We start from the raw sequence: 19278 nt of genomic DNA, 5'->3' as shown, positions 1-19278 counted from the left end.
TTAGAATCGTGATAGCATTCAGGAGCAGCGTCCTACTGATGAAGATATCACCCCCTCCAGCAGTCCGGCAGACCTGCAGAGTGAACCCGCAGCAGGTACCTTCAGCTCGTTCATGAGGAAACAGCTGAGCTGGCCTCTGAGTGTGACTCGTGCTGTGTGCAACGCCCCCCGGTATCTGTCCCAGCGCGCGTGTCATGCGGCACGGGCCTTTGCCGGCCACCTGAGAGACAACGCACAGGACTACACGTTGCTGTATGAGCTACTGAGCATGAGCTTGCCACTGCTGTTTGTTTTACAAGAAGTACTGCTGCAGATGTACACAGAGGCTGTGCCTGATGGGCCGAGCTCTTTAGAGCCTTTACTGCTTTGGCTGCAGGAACATATCAGGCAGAGGATAATCTAGACTTTCAGCTGCAAAAATTTAACCCTCAACATTAAACCAGAGGCCGAGGAGTTCATTAGTTGCAGCGTCCTCAACCTGTTATCATTTTGTACATGTGCACAAGCACCTTCCTGATGTTTACTTACTTTTTATGATGACACTGTAGGTAGATGTTAGATGTGTGGGTGTGCTGGGTGTGCACTAGCCAAAGAAGACACACTGTAGGCTACTTATGCAAAAAGAATTTTGGTTTACTTTTAGTAGTTTACTTTGGGGTAGTTTGTCAAGCAAGGAAAACTGCACCAAATAATTTTGCAGTGGGTTTGATGAGTGAACTGTTATAATATATTGGACACATAGGTTAAAGAGTAAATAGGCAAGTAAATCAAACAAGCCATGATCAGAACATTGGAGCCTATTAGGCTAACTTTTTACAAACTTACTCGTGAAACTGGCCCTGCAGTTAACTGGGATTATGACTGACTAACTTGATGCACTTTAACTTTGAGAACTGCCATATCAATGTAGCAGCAGACACATTTGTCACATTTGACAAAAGCCTGTTCTCATATTAACAGTGACTGCAAGGCAGGCTTTCATTTGACTATGCATATGTACTAAAGACATTTTAATATGTATGCAGGCATGTCTTTTAACAGTCATGTAAGCAGGTTTTTTTACTATCACTTTATAAAACAAACTCTCTGTTTACTCTCAACAACTATTTTTTTATTATTTTTTTGGATAACACCAAAGGATATTTGACACTATGGACTGTCCTAAATACTTTTAGATATTTAGTTCAACTTTGCTGCCATCTGCTGTTCACTCAGAACAAAATATATAGAAATGTGGTAAAATTATAGCCGCAATTAAATTTAAAATAACCGAACAGGTTAATATGTGGTCTAACTGAGGAAAAACAGGAAACACAGGGTCAGCAGCACAGGGTGGCTCCACCGGAACGGAGAGATTTTCCGTTTTGCTGTAGACAATAGAAGCGGTGAGCACGCTGTGATGCGTTTGAATGTGCTTGCCGCTCTTGCTGTAATCTGAAAGCACGATGTCGGACAATCAACTGTAAACCTCTCTGACTAGAAGCCACATAGTTGCTTCCTATTTAGACAATCTATTGATGCTCGTGAAGCACTTTAGAGTAATTTTTAAGGATTTGAAAATCGTCTGGCATTATCGTGAGCGTTTGATGACACTATGTTTGTGTTTTGCTCTCTGCTGCCTTATAGTTTGTGTTAAATTACAGAATCGTGTGATCTTATTTTCCGTGCTGTGCAGGTGGAAAACATGTTTTGTTTTGTTTTTTAATACCAAAGAACAGTTTTCAAGCAAACTAACTGGACTTGCTTCTGTTTAGCAAGTTGACGGTCGAGCAAACTGTAACATGCACAACGGTGCCAGCATTAACTCTGAATGTCAGTATTGTGCATCGTTTTCATAAACATTTTCTATCTTTGTGCACTGTGCTGTGTTTATTTGCCTTCATGTTGTCATTTTTTTTTATCAGTTCGTGCTTCTCTTTTCCTCTCATTCAGCGGACGCCTTTTATGAAGCCTGTGAGACAATCGGGTGGTTAGGAGAAATGACTTTTTAAAGGTGATCACCTGCATGGTTGCATCAATGTGAGGCTGTAGATGCTGATATCACATATCAGCGGTTTTAGTGCTGAAATAATATTTTCTTTGAAGTGACACTAAGTTTAAGCTAAGCTAAGGTCAGGACTAATCAACAGTTTTGGGAATGAACTAGTACTAATTCAGCATGGTTTGAGACCTCTGCAAAGAAGCAAAGAGCAAATAAGTTCATGTAACTTTTTTTTTATTCCGATCTCACCACAAGGTCTTAGTCTTTTTTGGAGTGTTTTCTTCTTCTTCTCATGGATACCTTAGTCGTTCAAATAAACTCCTGCTTTCAAGGTGAAGAGTAACATTTCCAACTCAAATTTAATCTAAACATGAGGGGAAAAAGTGTTGCTTTTGTTGCTCCAGAATAGCTTCTGTACATATTGAACCTTGAGGTGAGATTAAATGTTTCTAAAGTCAACATTTAACAGTGCACCCTTTTTTTGGAATTATGTTTCATTGAGCTGATGTTGTATTTTAAAGGCGAGCTTCCATCAGCGTCTCCTTACAGGAGTTGGGGAGTGTGAAAAATATCCCTTCCAGCTCCAGACCGGCAAGAGTTGTCACTTGAATGAGTATCAATTAAATCAAAAGATGTATTTGATTTAAAAAAAAAAAAAATGTGAGTGAGGATTTAAAGAGAAGTACTCTGGGAAGACCTCTTCAGCCTGTTCTTCCCGTCTCCGCTGGAGATGGGCAGCTCAATGCTACGTTATCCACCACTTGCGCGACATACCTGAAGTGCAAGCAACACAAGCATCCAAACTGTGACCGTGATTCCTCCTCTGTGGAAGAAAGGGAAAAGCACACAGCTGACTCATGTGTTTATGCAGTTACTGTAGAATGAGTCCATGAGAGCTACACCTAAAATTTGGCAGTGGCGGCCGGAAGGTGAGGCTTCAAAAACCTCCAGCTCCAGATGGCATCACATCAGACTGGTAATAAAGGCATTATTCTCGAAGCCTTTCCATGATGATCTGACAACAGGGGCAAAGAACTACGATCTGTTTTCAAACCAACGTATTTAACGTTTGAGAGAAATGTTGTTCATTTAACTAATAATAATCATATCCCTTACTCCTAGTCCTACTGTGGTATAGGCACAGATAAGCAACTGACGTTCTAATCCACCATGGTGGATGAGCCAGAGTCATGCATATTAGTCTCATCAGTAATTTTGGTTTGTGTGTTTAGTAAAGAATAAGAATTTTTTTTAAATCCCTTTGAGGTCTACACCTTAAGTCTCAGGCAACAAACTAACAAATTTTCTCAATAAGTGATATCTTTCCCTTTACATGTCTCTTTGCTGGTCGGCCTCTAAAAGCTTGTTTTAGGATGATAATGATGGATGAGGCACATTTTCTTATTATTGTCAGTACACGGTAATGCCTGTTAAAGAGAGATTCTCTTGTTCAGTTCATGAGATTTAGAAGCAGACTTCTTTTCTTTGATTTATTAGTGCCGATATGACAAACACAACACTATACGCTGAAAAAACGGCTGTTAAATTAATGCTATTTTTCTTTCTTGTTCCCAGCTTTTTCATGCATGCATAAAAGTGTACAAAGATCTCTTAGATATGTCTTAGTTTTTCTCTACTCAGAATCAGTTGAACTTGCAGACTATAAAGAACAGCCGGGCATGTGCAGATTTCTTTTTAAAAGTCTGTTTTCTTTGACTTGAAGAAGTCGCCACAGAAGAAAGCCATCACCTCATCCACTCATCACTAAAAATGGACTTCAAGTTTTATTGCAGGTTCTATTGCAGAGTAAATACACAGTAGTGACTGCTAACTTTTGATATGATGAATGTTTTTCTACCTTGATGGTCACATACAGTCGGTATGGTGTACACTTTGTTTTGCTGGGAAACTTTGGGTCCCTAGACTCACATCAGCCACCTAAACTTTGTTGCAAGCCAGTCAAATACGTAGTGCCTCCAAATTTCCCAAATACTAATCAGACTGTGCTGCAGGATGCACAAGAGCAAGCAGGATCCAAAGAGGAGCCATTCTACAACCCACAGGACATGAATGTGCTACATCCTGGTGCCAGACATCCTGTATCCATGTCATAATGGGCCAGAGTGATTCTGACAGCACGACTTCTAATATCAGGCATTATCTTTTCAGTCCAACAAAAGAACATTAAACAAACTAAAAATAAAGCAATTAAAGCTGCTATAAATATATATATACATGGCAAAATTAAGTCTGACCTATTACACCGTTCCTTATTTTTTGTCATATAGCTTCTGAGCACTCACACAATGCTCATATTAAACAAGTCCACCACTGCCTCTGTATCTAATATCATAAATATGTTTATTAACTCATCTCTGTCTGTGAGCACAGCAGCCTCAGCCACCTGCTGTTCACACCTTCTGTTTGCAATGGGCAGCCAAGATCCAGTGTAAAACACATAATGAACTGTGAATCGTGTTTGCAAAGAACCACTGGTAGACATAATTCAAAGGAGGGTGCTGGAAATGAGCATAGCATGTCACCTTTAAAGAAGCCTGTTGCATTTCAGTGAATATTCATGAATATTCTCAGAAATGTAGAATTTTTTTTTTGTACTAACCTCTGCCTTTCTTGAATAACTTGAATTACATCTGGTTTTTGATGTACACAATACATTCTGTCTCTTCATTAATCAATCTCAAAAGCAAAGTGCTCTCTCATGCCTCTGAAAACTGTAGGTCTCAGAGGTTAAGCTGCCATTGACTGCTCAGCGAAAAATGAAAAAAAGATGCTTGCAAAAAGTAGATAAGTGAACTAAAAAGTCCTTGGCTTTAAAAAGTGTGTTCATCTTTTCAGATGAAGACCGTGTCATTTAAAAAATACACAGCAGTGAAGCCAAAAAATGTTCACTTTAAAAAGAACAAGGATCAAGGTTCAGGGTTCTTTATCTGTCACATGCATAGTTATACAAGTATAACACACAGTGAAATGTAGCCTGACACGCTCCTCGACATGTGCAAAAAATTGGGGGGGGTGTAGAGGAAGAACATTTTATATATATATATATATATATATATATATACATACATACATACATACATACATACATACATACATACATACATATATATATATATATATATATATATATATATATATATATATATATATATATATATATACATACATACATACATACATATATATATATACATATATATATATATAGACGAGGAACCATCATGGAACGACAGGCCCCTGCACGGTATGTACCACCGGCAGATAGAGGAGGTGGCTGATATCCAGAAATCCTACCAGTGGCTGGACAAAGCTGGACTGAAAGACAGCACAGAGGCACTAATCATGGCAGCACAAGAACAAGCTCTGAGCACAAGATCCATAGAGGCTGGGGTCTATCACACCAGGCAAGACCCCAGGTGCAGGCTGTGTAAAGATGCCCCAGAGACAATCCAGCACATAACAGCAGGGTGCAAGATGCTAGCAGGCAAGGCATACATGGAACGCCATAACCAAGTGGCCGGCATAGTGTACAGGAACATCTGTGCCGAGTATAACCTGGAAGTCCCGAGGTCAAAATGGGAGATGCCCCCAAGGGTGGTGGAGAATGACCGAGCTAAGATCCTGTGGGACTTCCAGATACAGACGGACAAAATGGTGGTGGCTAACCAACCGGACATAGTGGTGGTAGACAAACAGAAGAAGACAGGCGTAGTGATCGATGTAGCGGTTCCGAATGACAGCAATATCAGGAAGAAGGAACACGAGAAGCTGGAGAAATACCAAGGGCTCAGAGAAGAGCTCGAGAGGATGTGGAGGGTGAAGGTAACGGTGGTCCCCGTGGTAATCGGAGCACTAGGTGCGGTGACTCCCAAGCTAGGCGAGTGGCTCCAGCAGATCCCGGGAATAACATCGGAGATCTCTGTCCAGAAGAGCGCAGTCCTGGGAACAGCTAAGATACTGCGCAGGACCCTCAAGCTCCCAGGCCTCTGGTAGAGGACCCGAGCTTGAAGGATAAACCGCCCGCAGGGGCGTGCTGGGTGTTTTTTTGTTTTATCAAAGTCAAAGTCAACTTTATTGTCAATTCTGCCACATGTACAGGACATACAGAGAATAGAAACTACGTTACTCTCAATCCCTAGATAAAATAGCAAATGAACATTTAAATATAAGAGTGATTAAAAAATGCAGGTAAAATAATTAAAAAGTAAAAATTTAAATAAATACAATACAATTTTACATATAACAAGAAAGCTATACAATATACAATATAATGGGTAAATGACATTGGGTGTAAACCAGGCAGAGTAGTGCAAATAGGCAAATAGTGCAAATGGAGATTTAGTAATGTACGGTAAGAGATAGTGTAACAACAGAGTCTTATGAGGTAATGGCAGTCCAATGCTCCACAAAGTGACTGGTAACTGGTGCAGGCCAGTGAGTGAGTCAGAGTGTGTGTGTGTGTGTGTGTGTGACAGAGTTCAGTGAGACCGTGGAGGAGAGAGGGGAGAGGGGGCAGAATCGTATATATATATATGTAGTATATACATTGGGTGAATGTGCAGTAGTAGCAGCAAGCAGGTGAATTCTGTACATTAATATGAATAGACATCTGACTATTTTACAGGATAGACAATATAAACATATTTAAAATTAAAGGAATTGAAATGTACATTGTGCCTTGGTTTAGTGTCTGGAAGAGTCCTGTCTCAGTCAATTATAGATGATGTGAGAGGGCGGGTGTGTGTGTTTAGGGCACGGATGGCTTGGGGATAGAAGCTCCTCTTGAGTCTCTCTGTCCTTGCCCGGAAGATGCGGAACCTTCTACCAGATTGCAGAAGTTGGAACAGTTTGTTGCCAGGATGGGACGGGTCCTTCAGTATCTGCGCTGCTCTAGTCCGGCATCTCCTGGTGTAGGTGTCCTGAAGCGGGGGGAGAGCAATCCTGCAGCAGCGTTCTGCTGTACGGATCACTCTCTGGAGAGCTTTTTGGTCCTTCACACAGCTGTTCCCGAACCACGATGTCATGTTCTGTGTGAGGATGCTCTCCACAGCGCCTGTATAGAAAATCCTGAGGATCTTTGGAGAGACCCTGAACTTCCTCAGTTGTCGTAGGTGATACAGGCGCTGCCTAGCCTTTTTGGTCTGGACCTGAATGTGGGCAGTCCATGTCAGGTCTGAGGAGATGTGGACACCAAGATACTTGAAGGACTGCACCCTCTCCACTGGAGCTCCATTGATGATAATGGGCTTGTAGTCTCTGTGCTGACCCCTTCTGAAGTCCACCACCAGCTCCTTGGTCTTGCTGACGTTCAGCTGGAGGTGGTTGTCCTGGCACCACGATGCCAGATTCTTCACTTCATCCATGTAGGCCGCCTCATTGTTGTTGGAGATGGCACCCAACACCACTGTGTCGTCAGCAAACTTCACAATGGTGTTGGAGCCATGGGTGGCCACACAGTCTGAAGTGTAGAGGGAGTAGAGCAGTGGCGAGAGGACACATCCCTGAGGGGCTCCTGTGTTGATGGTGATGCTGTTGGAGAAGCACCTGCCCACCCTCACCACCTGAGTTCTGCCAGTGAGGAAGTCCAACACCCATGCACACAGACGGCTGTTAAGTCCCAGATCCCTCAGCTTTGTGAACAGTCTGCAGGGCACTATTGTGTTAAACGCTGAACTGTAATCAACAAACAGCATTCGCACATAGTTACCCTGTTTCTTGTCCACGTGGCTGAGAGTGGTGTGTAAGACGTGGGCGATGGACAAGCGATGTATGCAATCTTAAAAACAGCTTTTCATAGATATGTTTGAAGCCCTGTGAAAAACTAAGTACTCTGCACGATTCAGTAGCTTGTAGAACCACCTTTAGCAGCAAAAACTGGAAGCAATCCTTTTCTGTGTGATTTTATCAGTGGAGGAATTCAGGCTCACTCTTCTTTATAACGTAGCTTCAGTTCTATGAGATTTAAACACATTTATTCATACACAGCTCTCCCACTGCAGCATTTCAATCCCATTGAGGTCTGGACTTTGGCTGGGTCATTGCAACACGCTGCTCTGCTCTGGATCATTTGACTCAGTTTTGGCATCTGTCAGACAGACAGCTCACATTTGACTCTAAAATACTCTGGTATACAGAGAAGTTCATTGTCAACTGCAAGGTGTCCAAACCCAGAACATTGAAAGTTGGTATGAGGTTGTGCTGATACATTGTGTTTGGTGCAGTGCATCATGGCCAAACATTTCCACTTTTGTCTTGTTTGTCCCACATTTTTCAGACTAATTGAGACCTGAGATGTAGCTCTTGGGGTTTTTTTTTTTTTTTTTTTTTGCAGTTTCTCTCAGTTCTGAAATTGAACGTTGACCTTGCGTTGAATTCGCTAAGACGTCCACTCCTGGGAACATTGTGCCATTGTGCTTCACAGACATGTTGAATTCTCCAGACCAGCAAACTGCCAAAACATCTGCTTTTATACAGACGGTCACACTTACTGAGGATCAATTAATCAAGTGCATTTAGTTATCACTTAGCCTCTTTATTCCTATGGAAATAGTAAGGTCATACTTGCATCCCTTGAAAGCTTTCTTTTTACATATCACTATGTGGAATTTTATTCTTCTAAATGTTGCTTCACTAAAAGATAAAGGGCAAAGACTACGTTCACAACTACTTAGCAATTACTTAGGTATAAGCCACAACAGTAGATGGACACGAGCCATTACACAGGAACAGAAAAGTAATTTAGAGTAAATTGATTTTAGGACAGAGAAGGTCAGTGTGTTGTTGCACAGGAAAAAATGGGGAACTTTTGCTTTGTAGAGGCTTCATTGACAGTCAGAGAATCTTTAATTTGATGGATACTGAACATTTGAGAGGCACCGTGACATTATCATTTATGAATAACTTTATAATAATAGTATTTAATCCCATTTTAAAGATGACATTTTTTTCTTTGTATAAAACATGTTGAATTAACATACTTTTATTTGAATATTCATAGATTTTGTAAGCACTTTAAACCCCTGCTTTCAAAAAAAGAGCTGAGCGATTCCGCATAGACAAAAAATAAGAGCTTTATGTGAGCTTGAATTTTAAAGAGTGAAAATGTTGTAAAGGAATGTGAAAATACTTCGATTGGAGCTCGCACTGAATGTTATTGGTCCACTGAATAGGTCTTATTATCAGTAATCAGCCCCATAGCTATGGGTCAGAATGGCCCACTGGAGTAATAAAGTGTGTGCAATGTGATTTTTTTTTTTTTTACACAAACACATTCAATTATACAGATTAGAAGAATCGTGATCTCTGGAATTTGCTATGATTTTGTGGTTTGCAGTCTGGTGGTTTGGTTTATATTAGTGAAAATTCAAGTTCTTTGAATTTTTTTCTGCACATTTTGACTTCTTGTTGACTATTATTTCTGTGATTCGTTTCTTTTTTGTGTTATTGTTGGTTTCTATCTTGGCTTTATTATTCCCACCTCTTCAGTCCACGCAGTTCCTCTGGATCATGTAATGTCTTTCTTGTTTTTGTATTTAGTATTTGTCCTTCATTCATATTTATTTTGCTCCCCTGCTTTGCTCTCCGGTTTTCATGCGTTCCTTACATATTTTATTTTTATTTTTATATTTCACTAACTCTTTTGTATTTTTCTTTGGACGTTTTACTGCCATATAAATTAGGTCACTTTCTGATCCTTTCTGATTTGCCCAGGTCTACCTAGCAGGAACATCTTACAGTTATATGTTGTTTTTCTCCCTCGTTGAAAATAAAAACATATTACACTTAAAAAAAATGCCAACAAGATCATTGAAATGTCATAAAATTCTGTTTGCATGTCAGGTCAACTTTCATATTTAGACTTGAGGTAAGGGAAGAAGATAAACTTCTTGAAACTTGTTGGTTATTTTAGGTTTGACACACTTTTCTCATGTTTAAATTAAAACTCTTTGCACATTTCATTTTAACAAAAATCTGAGGGCCATAGAAAAATGTTTATCTTGTGTTTTTGTGTGGAAATGTGATACAAAAAAACAGTTTTTAATTCTAAAGCGAATTCTAAACAATGAAACAAATTAATTATGAAAAAAAGTGATTTCAAATGTCAAATGTAGGAGATAAAAAAATCAGATAGATCTCTCGGAAGTCTATTAGGCAATAAACACATTCAAATAAAGCAAAAACATTTAAAAAGTAAAAGAGTAAAATTATAATTTTGCTCATAAGGATCAGAGTGAAAGACCTTAAAGGAGTTGAGTGCTGCTCAATAAGTGTGTGTCATTTTTGCTGCCCCCTAGCGGACACAAATATAAATACTGCAGCCATAAGTACTGTGAGCACAGAATACACACACACACACACACACACACACACACGCACACGCAGACACACACACTTTTAGCCACACAAAATACTTGAATACAGGACACGGACAATAGCGCAGGTACTAAGGTCACATAATAAGCTTCAGTGGGTTTTGTCATTAGCAGAAATATGTTCAGTATGTGATTACTTGCTGAAGCTCCAAGGGAGTTGTTTGAGAGAGCTCAATTTAATTATTTTTATGTGATTGTTATAACATCAAAAACAGCTCTGAGGAGTCAAGGTGTATTAACAACTCATATTTACTAAATATTTCAATTAAATTTGAAAGAAACTTTTGATAAAATGTTTTTAAAAAAAGCCTACGCTCAGACAAATGTCAGCCAAGATGTCCTCATAAAGGCACAGAACATTTTTTTTCATGAAAAAAAAAAAATCAAATCAAATAGGCAGCTGGGGTGCAGCGCTCTGAAGAGTTGTTTTGTAAAGCACGGTCCTGCAGAAGCAGACGTCCCCGCGTCGTTGTTGTGTGCGCATCTCTGAGGAGTGCAATCTGTTTACAAACCTCTTTGAACTTTTTCATTTTCTTTATTAAATGACATTTCCTTAAATGCATAAAGAGCCAAAAAGAAATGAAGTTATACACTAGCAATGATTAGCATTCAAGCAACAGAGCAATCAGAGCCTGAAATTGCACTGAAATTACAGAAGCTGTGAAAGTTGATGAAAAAAAACAGCAAAGCCGGGACGAGATGAATCTAAAAATATAATGCCATTATTTTAGCCCTTTCACGCAAATCATCCTTTTAAACAGTCAAACGCAATTCACCAGACGGAGGAGATATACGCCAGGCTGCCAGAGTAAATAAACTATCTGAACATTTACATTTCCTCTGAGAAGAAAATCCACCTCTACAACACGAAGTGGAGCAAACAGCTGTCATTTTAGAAGATTTCCCCATACTTTCAACATTTTTAATATAGTTATTGAGAAGGAATTCGAAGTAAAAAATTGAAAATTGATAAGAAGCTGCTGTCATCACAGAAAAAAAGGATTCAAACAGCTACAGCGCAACAAAAGAACTAAAAGCTATGGCTTACATATTGTCATATGTAAGAAAACAGACTAATCCAATAAATTTGAAACCTCAGATAAGCAGCATCTTGGGTCCAGTCTGACTTTCCCACAGAAAATAACAGGACACTGAGAGATGCATTTAAGGCAGTGCTTGTTGTCTTAAGCGCGGCGATGCTGCCGTTCAAAGAGGCTCCTCTGTGTCTGTATCCTGCTTCTGCCTGTTTGATGAGACACATAAAAGCCAATAGGAAATGCCCTTTAGAAAAACATAATGTCTTAAATCACAATCACATGGCAGGACAAAGTCACATGGTATACACATATTACTGCTCAGTGAGTGGGAAACTTGCAATGTCCTATCTCGTATTGCTAGAAGAGTTTAAATAAAATCCAAAATCCAAACTCTGTTTTCAATCTCATCTATAATTTATAATCTACAGGCCAAAGCTGAGTTTATATACTGTAGGTGGTGTTGAGCCAGTCATCACAGACCAGAAACCAGGCTTGAACAGCTTTTGTATCAATTTTGGAAAAAGAAGCATTTCCCTAACTGGAGTTGGAGCGCTGCACTTAATACTCACGTATCTTGAAAAACTACATGCTGCATAGTTCTTTCCTTTTTTTTAGGGACATGTGATCTTCAATCTGTTCAATGTTAAAATTATTCAGACTGTTTCTGGATCAGTTATTTAATAAACCTGGAATATAGGATTTCATTTTTCCTACTTCATAGTCTGCAATTCTGAAATTCAGTTTCATCAAATTATGCAAAATAATTTACAGTTCATCAATAAACTGTAAGGAGGAAAACGTAGTGAAAGGGTATTTGCCATTTGCCAAGCCTCAGAATATATAGAGCCAAATGCATCAAAACTTTATCTGCAAATTGTGAAATTAATTCATTTAATTACAGAACTACAAAGAAGCAGGAATGTTAAGGAATGAAAGGGAAAAATTCAATTAATTGGTGGTAAAAAAATAGTTAAAAGAAAACTATGATGCACATAATTAATAATTTCTCTCTTTTTACATTTTTTAAATTCACCCAATAATCTGCTTTGCAGCCAAGAACTGGACTTCCTTTTTTCTTTCTTTCTTTAAAATGTCTTCGCATCAGTTCAAAAATAAGCAGTGTACACTTTATTAACTGAATGTTTTAACAAAAAACAAAACAAAAGGCTGAGGCATATCCTTGAACAAATCGTATGGTGCCTCTTCCGAATTTAACTGGTGATCGAAGCATAACACAAACATCCGGGACTGCATTTTCAAAACAGCCTTCAGCAAAACAAAATCCTTCAAAATTTTTTGCCTTTATTTGAACCAAAAAAAATCCATCAACCTGCTCAAATTGAGCCTCTGCAGCTTGTCCTTTAATGCGAAATATGCAGCTGGATGTGATTTTTGCTTCAGTTTGTAGGTAGTTAGGTAGGTAGGTAGGTAGGTAGGTAGGTAGGTAGGTAGGTAGGTAGGTAGGTAGGTAGGTAGATAGATAAATAGATAAATGAAAGTGCTGCACGGAAAGTCCTCACACTTGATGTATACCATCTGCTCTCCATCACTTGAATGATTAAAAGAACACACAAAGCTTAGCTTTTCCTGTATGAATGAGATTTTAGTTTCCTTAATTATTCAAGGCAAATTTCAGTGTTAAAAGCAAATCAGATTAGCGCAATACAGCAAGGAGGTGCTGGCTTGGTGCTGGACTATGTGGGCTTTGGCTGCATAAGCATGCCTCTTCCTCTACTGTGGAAGCAGAAGATGACCACATATCCATCAGCCCTGACACAAATTTTTAAATCTAGCTCTCCAAACCTCTTTGTTCACGTCTGGCCTTTCTGGCGGGCTGATCAAAATGCCATTATTTATTTAATCTCTCCTCTCTCTTCTGTGTTCCTGCATGGCTCATAAGTTGATGTACAATTCATCAAATGCAGTCGACTATGATGAAAAACATAAAAGAAGACCATTAGCTTTACTGATGTGTACAGTGTTAGAAGAACAGGTTTGTCCTCAGTCGAACTTTGAACTATACGCAACAATATAAACTCACAAGCAGAAACAATTTTTTTGTCCTGAACAGCTTTATGGAGAGATTGCTCTTCATTATTAAAAACACTGACCGTAAACCAGCAGCATGAACCTCAGCAGCTGGTTCAGCAGGTCCTCAGTGATAGCTGTCTGTCATTAGGTTTCTGTTTTGCATGACTTCATAGTCTTACAAAGAGAGACTTGTACAAATAGTTACATTTCTCCTTGACTTTAATTGAATAATCTTTTTAGCCACATAGCCACAAATGTATTCATTTATCACACAGAGTACCTTCACATGCCCTCTTTGTAGTGAGGGTGGTCTACTGACAACTCTATACACTTCTAGTTTGAGCTAAATAATTATAATTATTATTACTATCATCCTCGCCCTATGGCAGCTGTTACAGGAACATTGTTTGCAAGGGTTGCATCTGACTAAATAATGTCTCTTAGGTAGATGAGACCAAAATAATATACAGTTCCATAAATCAAACACAGCATATGAGCACAAACACCTCACAACAGCTGTCATGTATGGAGGTGGAGGGGTGATGATGGGGGCTTGTTTTGCAGTCACTGAACCTGGGCACCTTTACTCCTCTTTAAAGATATACACATATATACACACACACACACACACACACGCACGCACGCACGCACGCACGCACGCACACACACACACACACATATATATATATATGGTCCAAGATCCTTGCTGTTGCAAAGGGCCATGTTTATCTCTAGCTACAATGTTATAAACTTATGTATGCTGTCTACTTGCAGCATGTTCTGTCACACTTATGACAGAACATGTTATGGCATTGGTGTGAATGTGAGTATAAAAGGTTGTCTTTCTCTCTATGTTAGCCTTGCTGCGTCCTATCCTCTCGTCCTATAGCTGGGATGGGCACCTGAATTGGATAAGCGGATGAAAATGGATGGAGAGTTCAATAAACCCTGGCTTTTTTCTGTTTTAGTGTATCCTACTTTTAACCACTGAAGGGATATTTTTTGTGTGGCAGTTCTCCTTTAAAATATCATTAGCATTTCATGTCATATGTGGACAGTAGATGAGGGGGAATAAATCATTTCTTTGCAGGTGAAACTCCTGAGTTTGTAGCCAGAGTATGTATATGGTTGAGTCCATGATAAAATGCTACTCAACGGTAGTTCCAGGTCACAGCATCATATCAGCTGCTCTTACTTTTGTTTGAAGACGCTAGTATAAATCGTGCCTTGGAGTTTCTTTCCAACCTTATCCTCTGACATTTAAGCTGGGATAGTAACAATACATTTCAATAGCCCATTGTTCTGAACCACTATCATCAAAAAAGCCCAGGTCCTAGATGCTGTGCTTTTTCTCCAAAAAGCAGAAAATGATCACCCATAATCAGGCATTACACGCCAAGATGTCTTGAACAGGAGCATTTCCAGCCATTAGATGTAATTACACTCCTGTATCTGCCTTTATATACCACAGTATTCATATCAAATAAGCCTCTCTCCACATACTAAGACCATAGTCCTGTCTGTCCTTTATGCGCTACAACAGCAGTTCTGGCAGCAGTTAAGAAAAACACCCTAAAAAAGACACGTTTGGTAACGCTGACACTGACCATGAGTAGTTTGTGTCTTTTAGGTTTGTGAACTTGTATGACGCGTTTGTTATTGATTTGTGCTAGGCCTCCAGAACAAGAGAATTTATAAAATCCTATTCTCCTGTGTTCTCTGCCACTATCAGACCTTTTAAATCACAGCACAGCTTTCTGTGTTTGGACATGCATATTTGTGTTTAGTATTTTTTGAAAATGCATCCAAATTACTATTACGATTTTGTGTTGTTGTACCTTTTAAAACAATTTTCCTACATTACAAACAAACAAGCATAATTTCAACAGATATGTGTATATATATATATACATTTGGATAATTCATTCAAACCCCAACATTTATTTATTTATTCATTTTTTTTGCCAGATGGCAGAAATTTAACAATGCACGAACTGATTGTTTTCGAGAGGCAGGACATAAAGCTTTGCTCTAAAAACATGCATCTGTGCGATATCACAAAATCCTCCGCCTCAGATACAATCTGAGTGCACATCTGGTCATAATCACATTTTAAACATTGGTTATGCAACAATCTGTCTTTAATGTCTGTGTCCTGCTGGCAGGGCCTTTGAAATGAGCTGCCACAAAGATAAAGAGCTTTGTAGGCTACAAGCAGGTACTCACACTGTTTAATAGTGATAAAAACACCCAAACAGCTGCGCTGGCATATCTGAGTTGGAACTGCATTAGTGAGGATTTTGTGACAACTTAATTCCAACGAGTGACACATTTCGCTATCACTCTCCTTCACAATCTGTTAGGCCTCTGCATACTATGCACTTGTATGTATGTATGGTATGTTTGCATATGAGGATGATTTAGATTCATGGCTTGTGTAGAAACAACTAAATATTTGATTCTGTTATTGATGAATGTTTATGAAATCCTATCACAGCAGGTGCAGCAGCTGCAGTAAAAGCGAGTTAAATCTGCTGCTTTTACACCGTATGATCAGTAAATGATCTTTATTAAGGGCAAAAAACTCACAGTTTTTCAACATAATAAAAAATTCAAAAATGTCAAACGTTATAAGTACACAAAAAATGATTTGATAAGAAAAGTTACAGAAATTCCTAAAGAAAATAAAGAAAGCTTAAGTAAAAGCAGGAGGTTCTTTCATAAATAAAAGTATGTTTTAAAATCAGACTTAAAAGATGATACTGACTCACCGATCTGGCAGATTGTTCCAGAGCCAAGGGGGGTTTGCAGCTGCGACCCTGGAACAGACAAAAGACATCTGCCTGAGGATCTCACAGTATGTACTGGCACATACTGTACCAAGACATCAGAGATGTAGCTAGGAGACTACATAAGGCTTTAAAAGAAACAGTAAAAAAGTAATTTATTGTAAGACATACATACTGGAAAGAAGTGTTAAGAAGCCAAATCATTTGGCTCATTCTCTTAGTTGTGGATCAAAGTCAGACAGCTGAAAATAGCCTTTGGTCTTTAAACTTTGATGGGACTGAATGATGGGACAAAAACAGTTTGTGATGACTGTATGAGCAGAATTTGCAGATGTGACGCGTTCGAGAGAGCAAAACAGGAAGTAAAAAAGCATAGACGTGCTGTATGTTATATGTGACTACAGCAATTGGAGGAACTGTCTGGTGAAATGTTTGATATCATGTGATGTTGTTGTGCACTTTACGATGAGAACTAAAAACACTGATGTGGTCTGATGTGTCTTTACAATATTTTTACTCTGACTGTAAAAAATATTGTCTGATTGACTGGGATATTCTTCAATGGCCCGGTTAGCCTCCCAGTTTCAACCCAATAGAGCAACTTTTCAGTTATTAAATACAAAACGAAATGCAGAGAAACCCACAATCGAGCAAGCAAATGAAGGCGGCTGCAGTAAAGGTCTGGCAGAGCATTGTAAAGGAGGAAGCACAACATATGGGGATGCTCATGGGTTCAGTCATTGACTGCAAGGGATTTTCACTCAAATATTTTTGTTTTTTGAAAAAAGCTACTTTGTGCTGCTCTCTTGTCCTGGGGGATCACCACAGTGGGCAGTTCTGCATGTTTGGTGTGGCAGATTTTTATGCTGGGCGCCATTCCCGACACAACTCCAAAGGCAATTTGTGTCTCAAGTATTAAAAACAATAATTATATTTCCTTTTGAGTCTCTGAAGACATTTTTATGTCTAATAATAGTTTTAATTCCTAAATAGTTAATGCAACACTTTGAATTAAACCTTAAAGTCTGAACTTCAGTTAAATCTTTTTTAATTTAAAAACCTTTTTGGTAGTGCAGAGGCAAAAATTTCATTGTCCAAAAACGTATGGACATATGTTTGTTAAATGTGACCGGCTACAATGGCCAATACTTCCTGTACTCCTGCTGTATTACTGGTCTGCAGGGCAGAAATGTATAATACTCCATGCAGTGATTTTCATTTATTAAGTCTACTGATGGTCAACCACAGACCTACCAGCTATTAAAGGGAGTCCTGTTTAATGGCCAGAGTGGTGGGCAACTGGTTCTGTTACTGACATTTATTTTATCTTCCTGTAATAAAATAAATTATCATTGGCAAAAAGTGACTCTGTGAAAGCATGGCACCCTGCCAGCATGCTTTATGGCCATTATGTCAATTTAGCTCAGTTTAACAGTATTTAATCGACCTTTGAGTTGAAAGCTGTGAATTTATCAGTGGATGGTATGACAGAGATAGCATGTTTTTAGGTATCAGTCCCATCTTTGTAACATGGTCGAGATGCACTATTATATTTACCATGGTGACGAAAGTGAAGCAGTATCTATAATATGAAAAAAGACAACAAAGGAACTTTCTAGACACCTTATTTATTACAATTGTGGTTAAATAAATGTAAACCAGGAGTTCTCGACTGCTAGTTATGATACACACTGCAAGAGGGGCTGTGCTGGGCTAAAAACAAGCAAAAGAGAAAGGAAAAATCAACAGGTTGCACACCTGCTCTTTAAAAAGGGATGGTGGGTTTGCTTTTTTTGTGGTGCAAAGTTGGAATACCACAGTGTGCAATTAATTTTTTGTATTTTCTTTTGTCTTAATTGTGAGACTAGTCTTACTCTCATACTAGTGCACATGGATACATTTTAGCACACCAGGTACTAGGGCTCTGGCATTTTTGCCCAGGCGGCCCATCATGATTAAAAACAACAAAGAAAGAAATTATGTACAGATTTCATTTTTGTTTGATTATAGATATTGAATTAGGTTTTAATCAGGTTGGTACAGTTGTTGTGGGTTATTCTTAGCTGCAATGCAACATGTGACAACAATTAAAAGCGACACTTTAACTATTAGCAATGGCTTTCATTTTACCTGAATGTCCTTGAATCATTCTCTCTTCCGAATTACGGCCCTGCAGCTATTTTCTTACGTTAATTTCATCTTCCTCCCTTCTCTACAGCTGGTGCTAGCAGCAGGAGCCTCCTGCGACTGTGAGGCCTTACTAGTTGTTGCTGGTAGGCTACTACTGCTCATGGTGCAGCGGCTAACAGCAGCTAACATGTTGGTTAACTTGACACCTTTTTAGCTTCTTAGGTTTTCATCTCCACCTTTTCACAACTTCCTCCGCACTAAACCTATCTACAAGTTAGGGTAGGGGCCAGTTGCATTAAGAGACTTGATTGGACAGTCAAATCTCAGTAATTAAAATAAGCCAATGGGCTGCTGTCAGTGCTATTATGGGCGGTCCATCGGCCCAGAAGTGCGTCAGCCAACCGGGAAAATGCCTGGTAGTCCAGATTATCAGTCCAGCCCTGCTGGATTCCTTTGACTGTATTTTTCAGCATACAGGACTGATGTTGCGTATTCAATATATTTCAACCTAAACCATGATTTTTTTAAAAACCATAATCTGTGGTGCTTAAACGTACCCAAACAATAGACTACATCCTCTAAGTTCAGTGTCTTGTGATTTATGCCACTGACATCCTGCCTGTCTATTTTTCAGTTTTTATAGCAGCCACAATAATATTTGTTGACACAAAACACCATATTTATGGATCGTTTAAAAAGTTTGAATAACATCCTTGGAAACTTTAAAACACCCATCTAGATAATGTTCACATATTGGCTTACAAGCGATTAGTAAACATGTGATTCAAACTTTCAGTTTGAAAGGATGTCTCATTTTGACTAGTGGGGAACACCATGGTAACCTAAGCTTTGTGGCTTTCAGACTGGGGAATAATTAACCAGCTGAAGTCTGAGTCTTTTCATTCAAAAGGGAAGAT

General features: G+C 39.0%; 1 protein-coding gene across 7 annotated transcripts in view; it reads left to right on the top strand.

Moving 5' to 3' along the window:
• mical2a (microtubule associated monooxygenase, calponin and LIM domain containing 2a) overlaps nt 1-19278 on the top strand; it is a 59320-nt gene that overhangs the window by 35233 nt on the left and 4809 nt on the right. For 4 of the 7 annotated variants that reach the window (XM_026168029.1, XM_026168062.1, XM_026168019.1 and 1 more), the window contains one exon: nt 5-1858. In XM_026168029.1, coding sequence (XP_026023814.1) covers nt 5-403 — 399 coding nt within the window. In that variant the 3' untranslated portion in view covers nt 404-1858. Of the gene's footprint in view, nt 1-4; nt 1859-1932; nt 4655-19278 lie in introns of those variants that run through there. The other 3 variants (XM_026168045.1, XM_026168053.1, XM_026168036.1) reach the window with 3 other exon arrangements.

The sequence above is a fragment of the Astatotilapia calliptera genome, chromosome 1, assembly GCF_900246225.1.
Source record: "Astatotilapia calliptera chromosome 1, fAstCal1.2, whole genome shotgun sequence".
In the NCBI taxonomy this organism is placed as follows: domain Eukaryota; kingdom Metazoa; phylum Chordata; class Actinopteri; order Cichliformes; family Cichlidae; genus Astatotilapia; species Astatotilapia calliptera.
The sequence above is the reverse complement of the archived record's forward strand: the minus strand, read 5'-3'. Positions and strand labels throughout refer to the sequence as shown.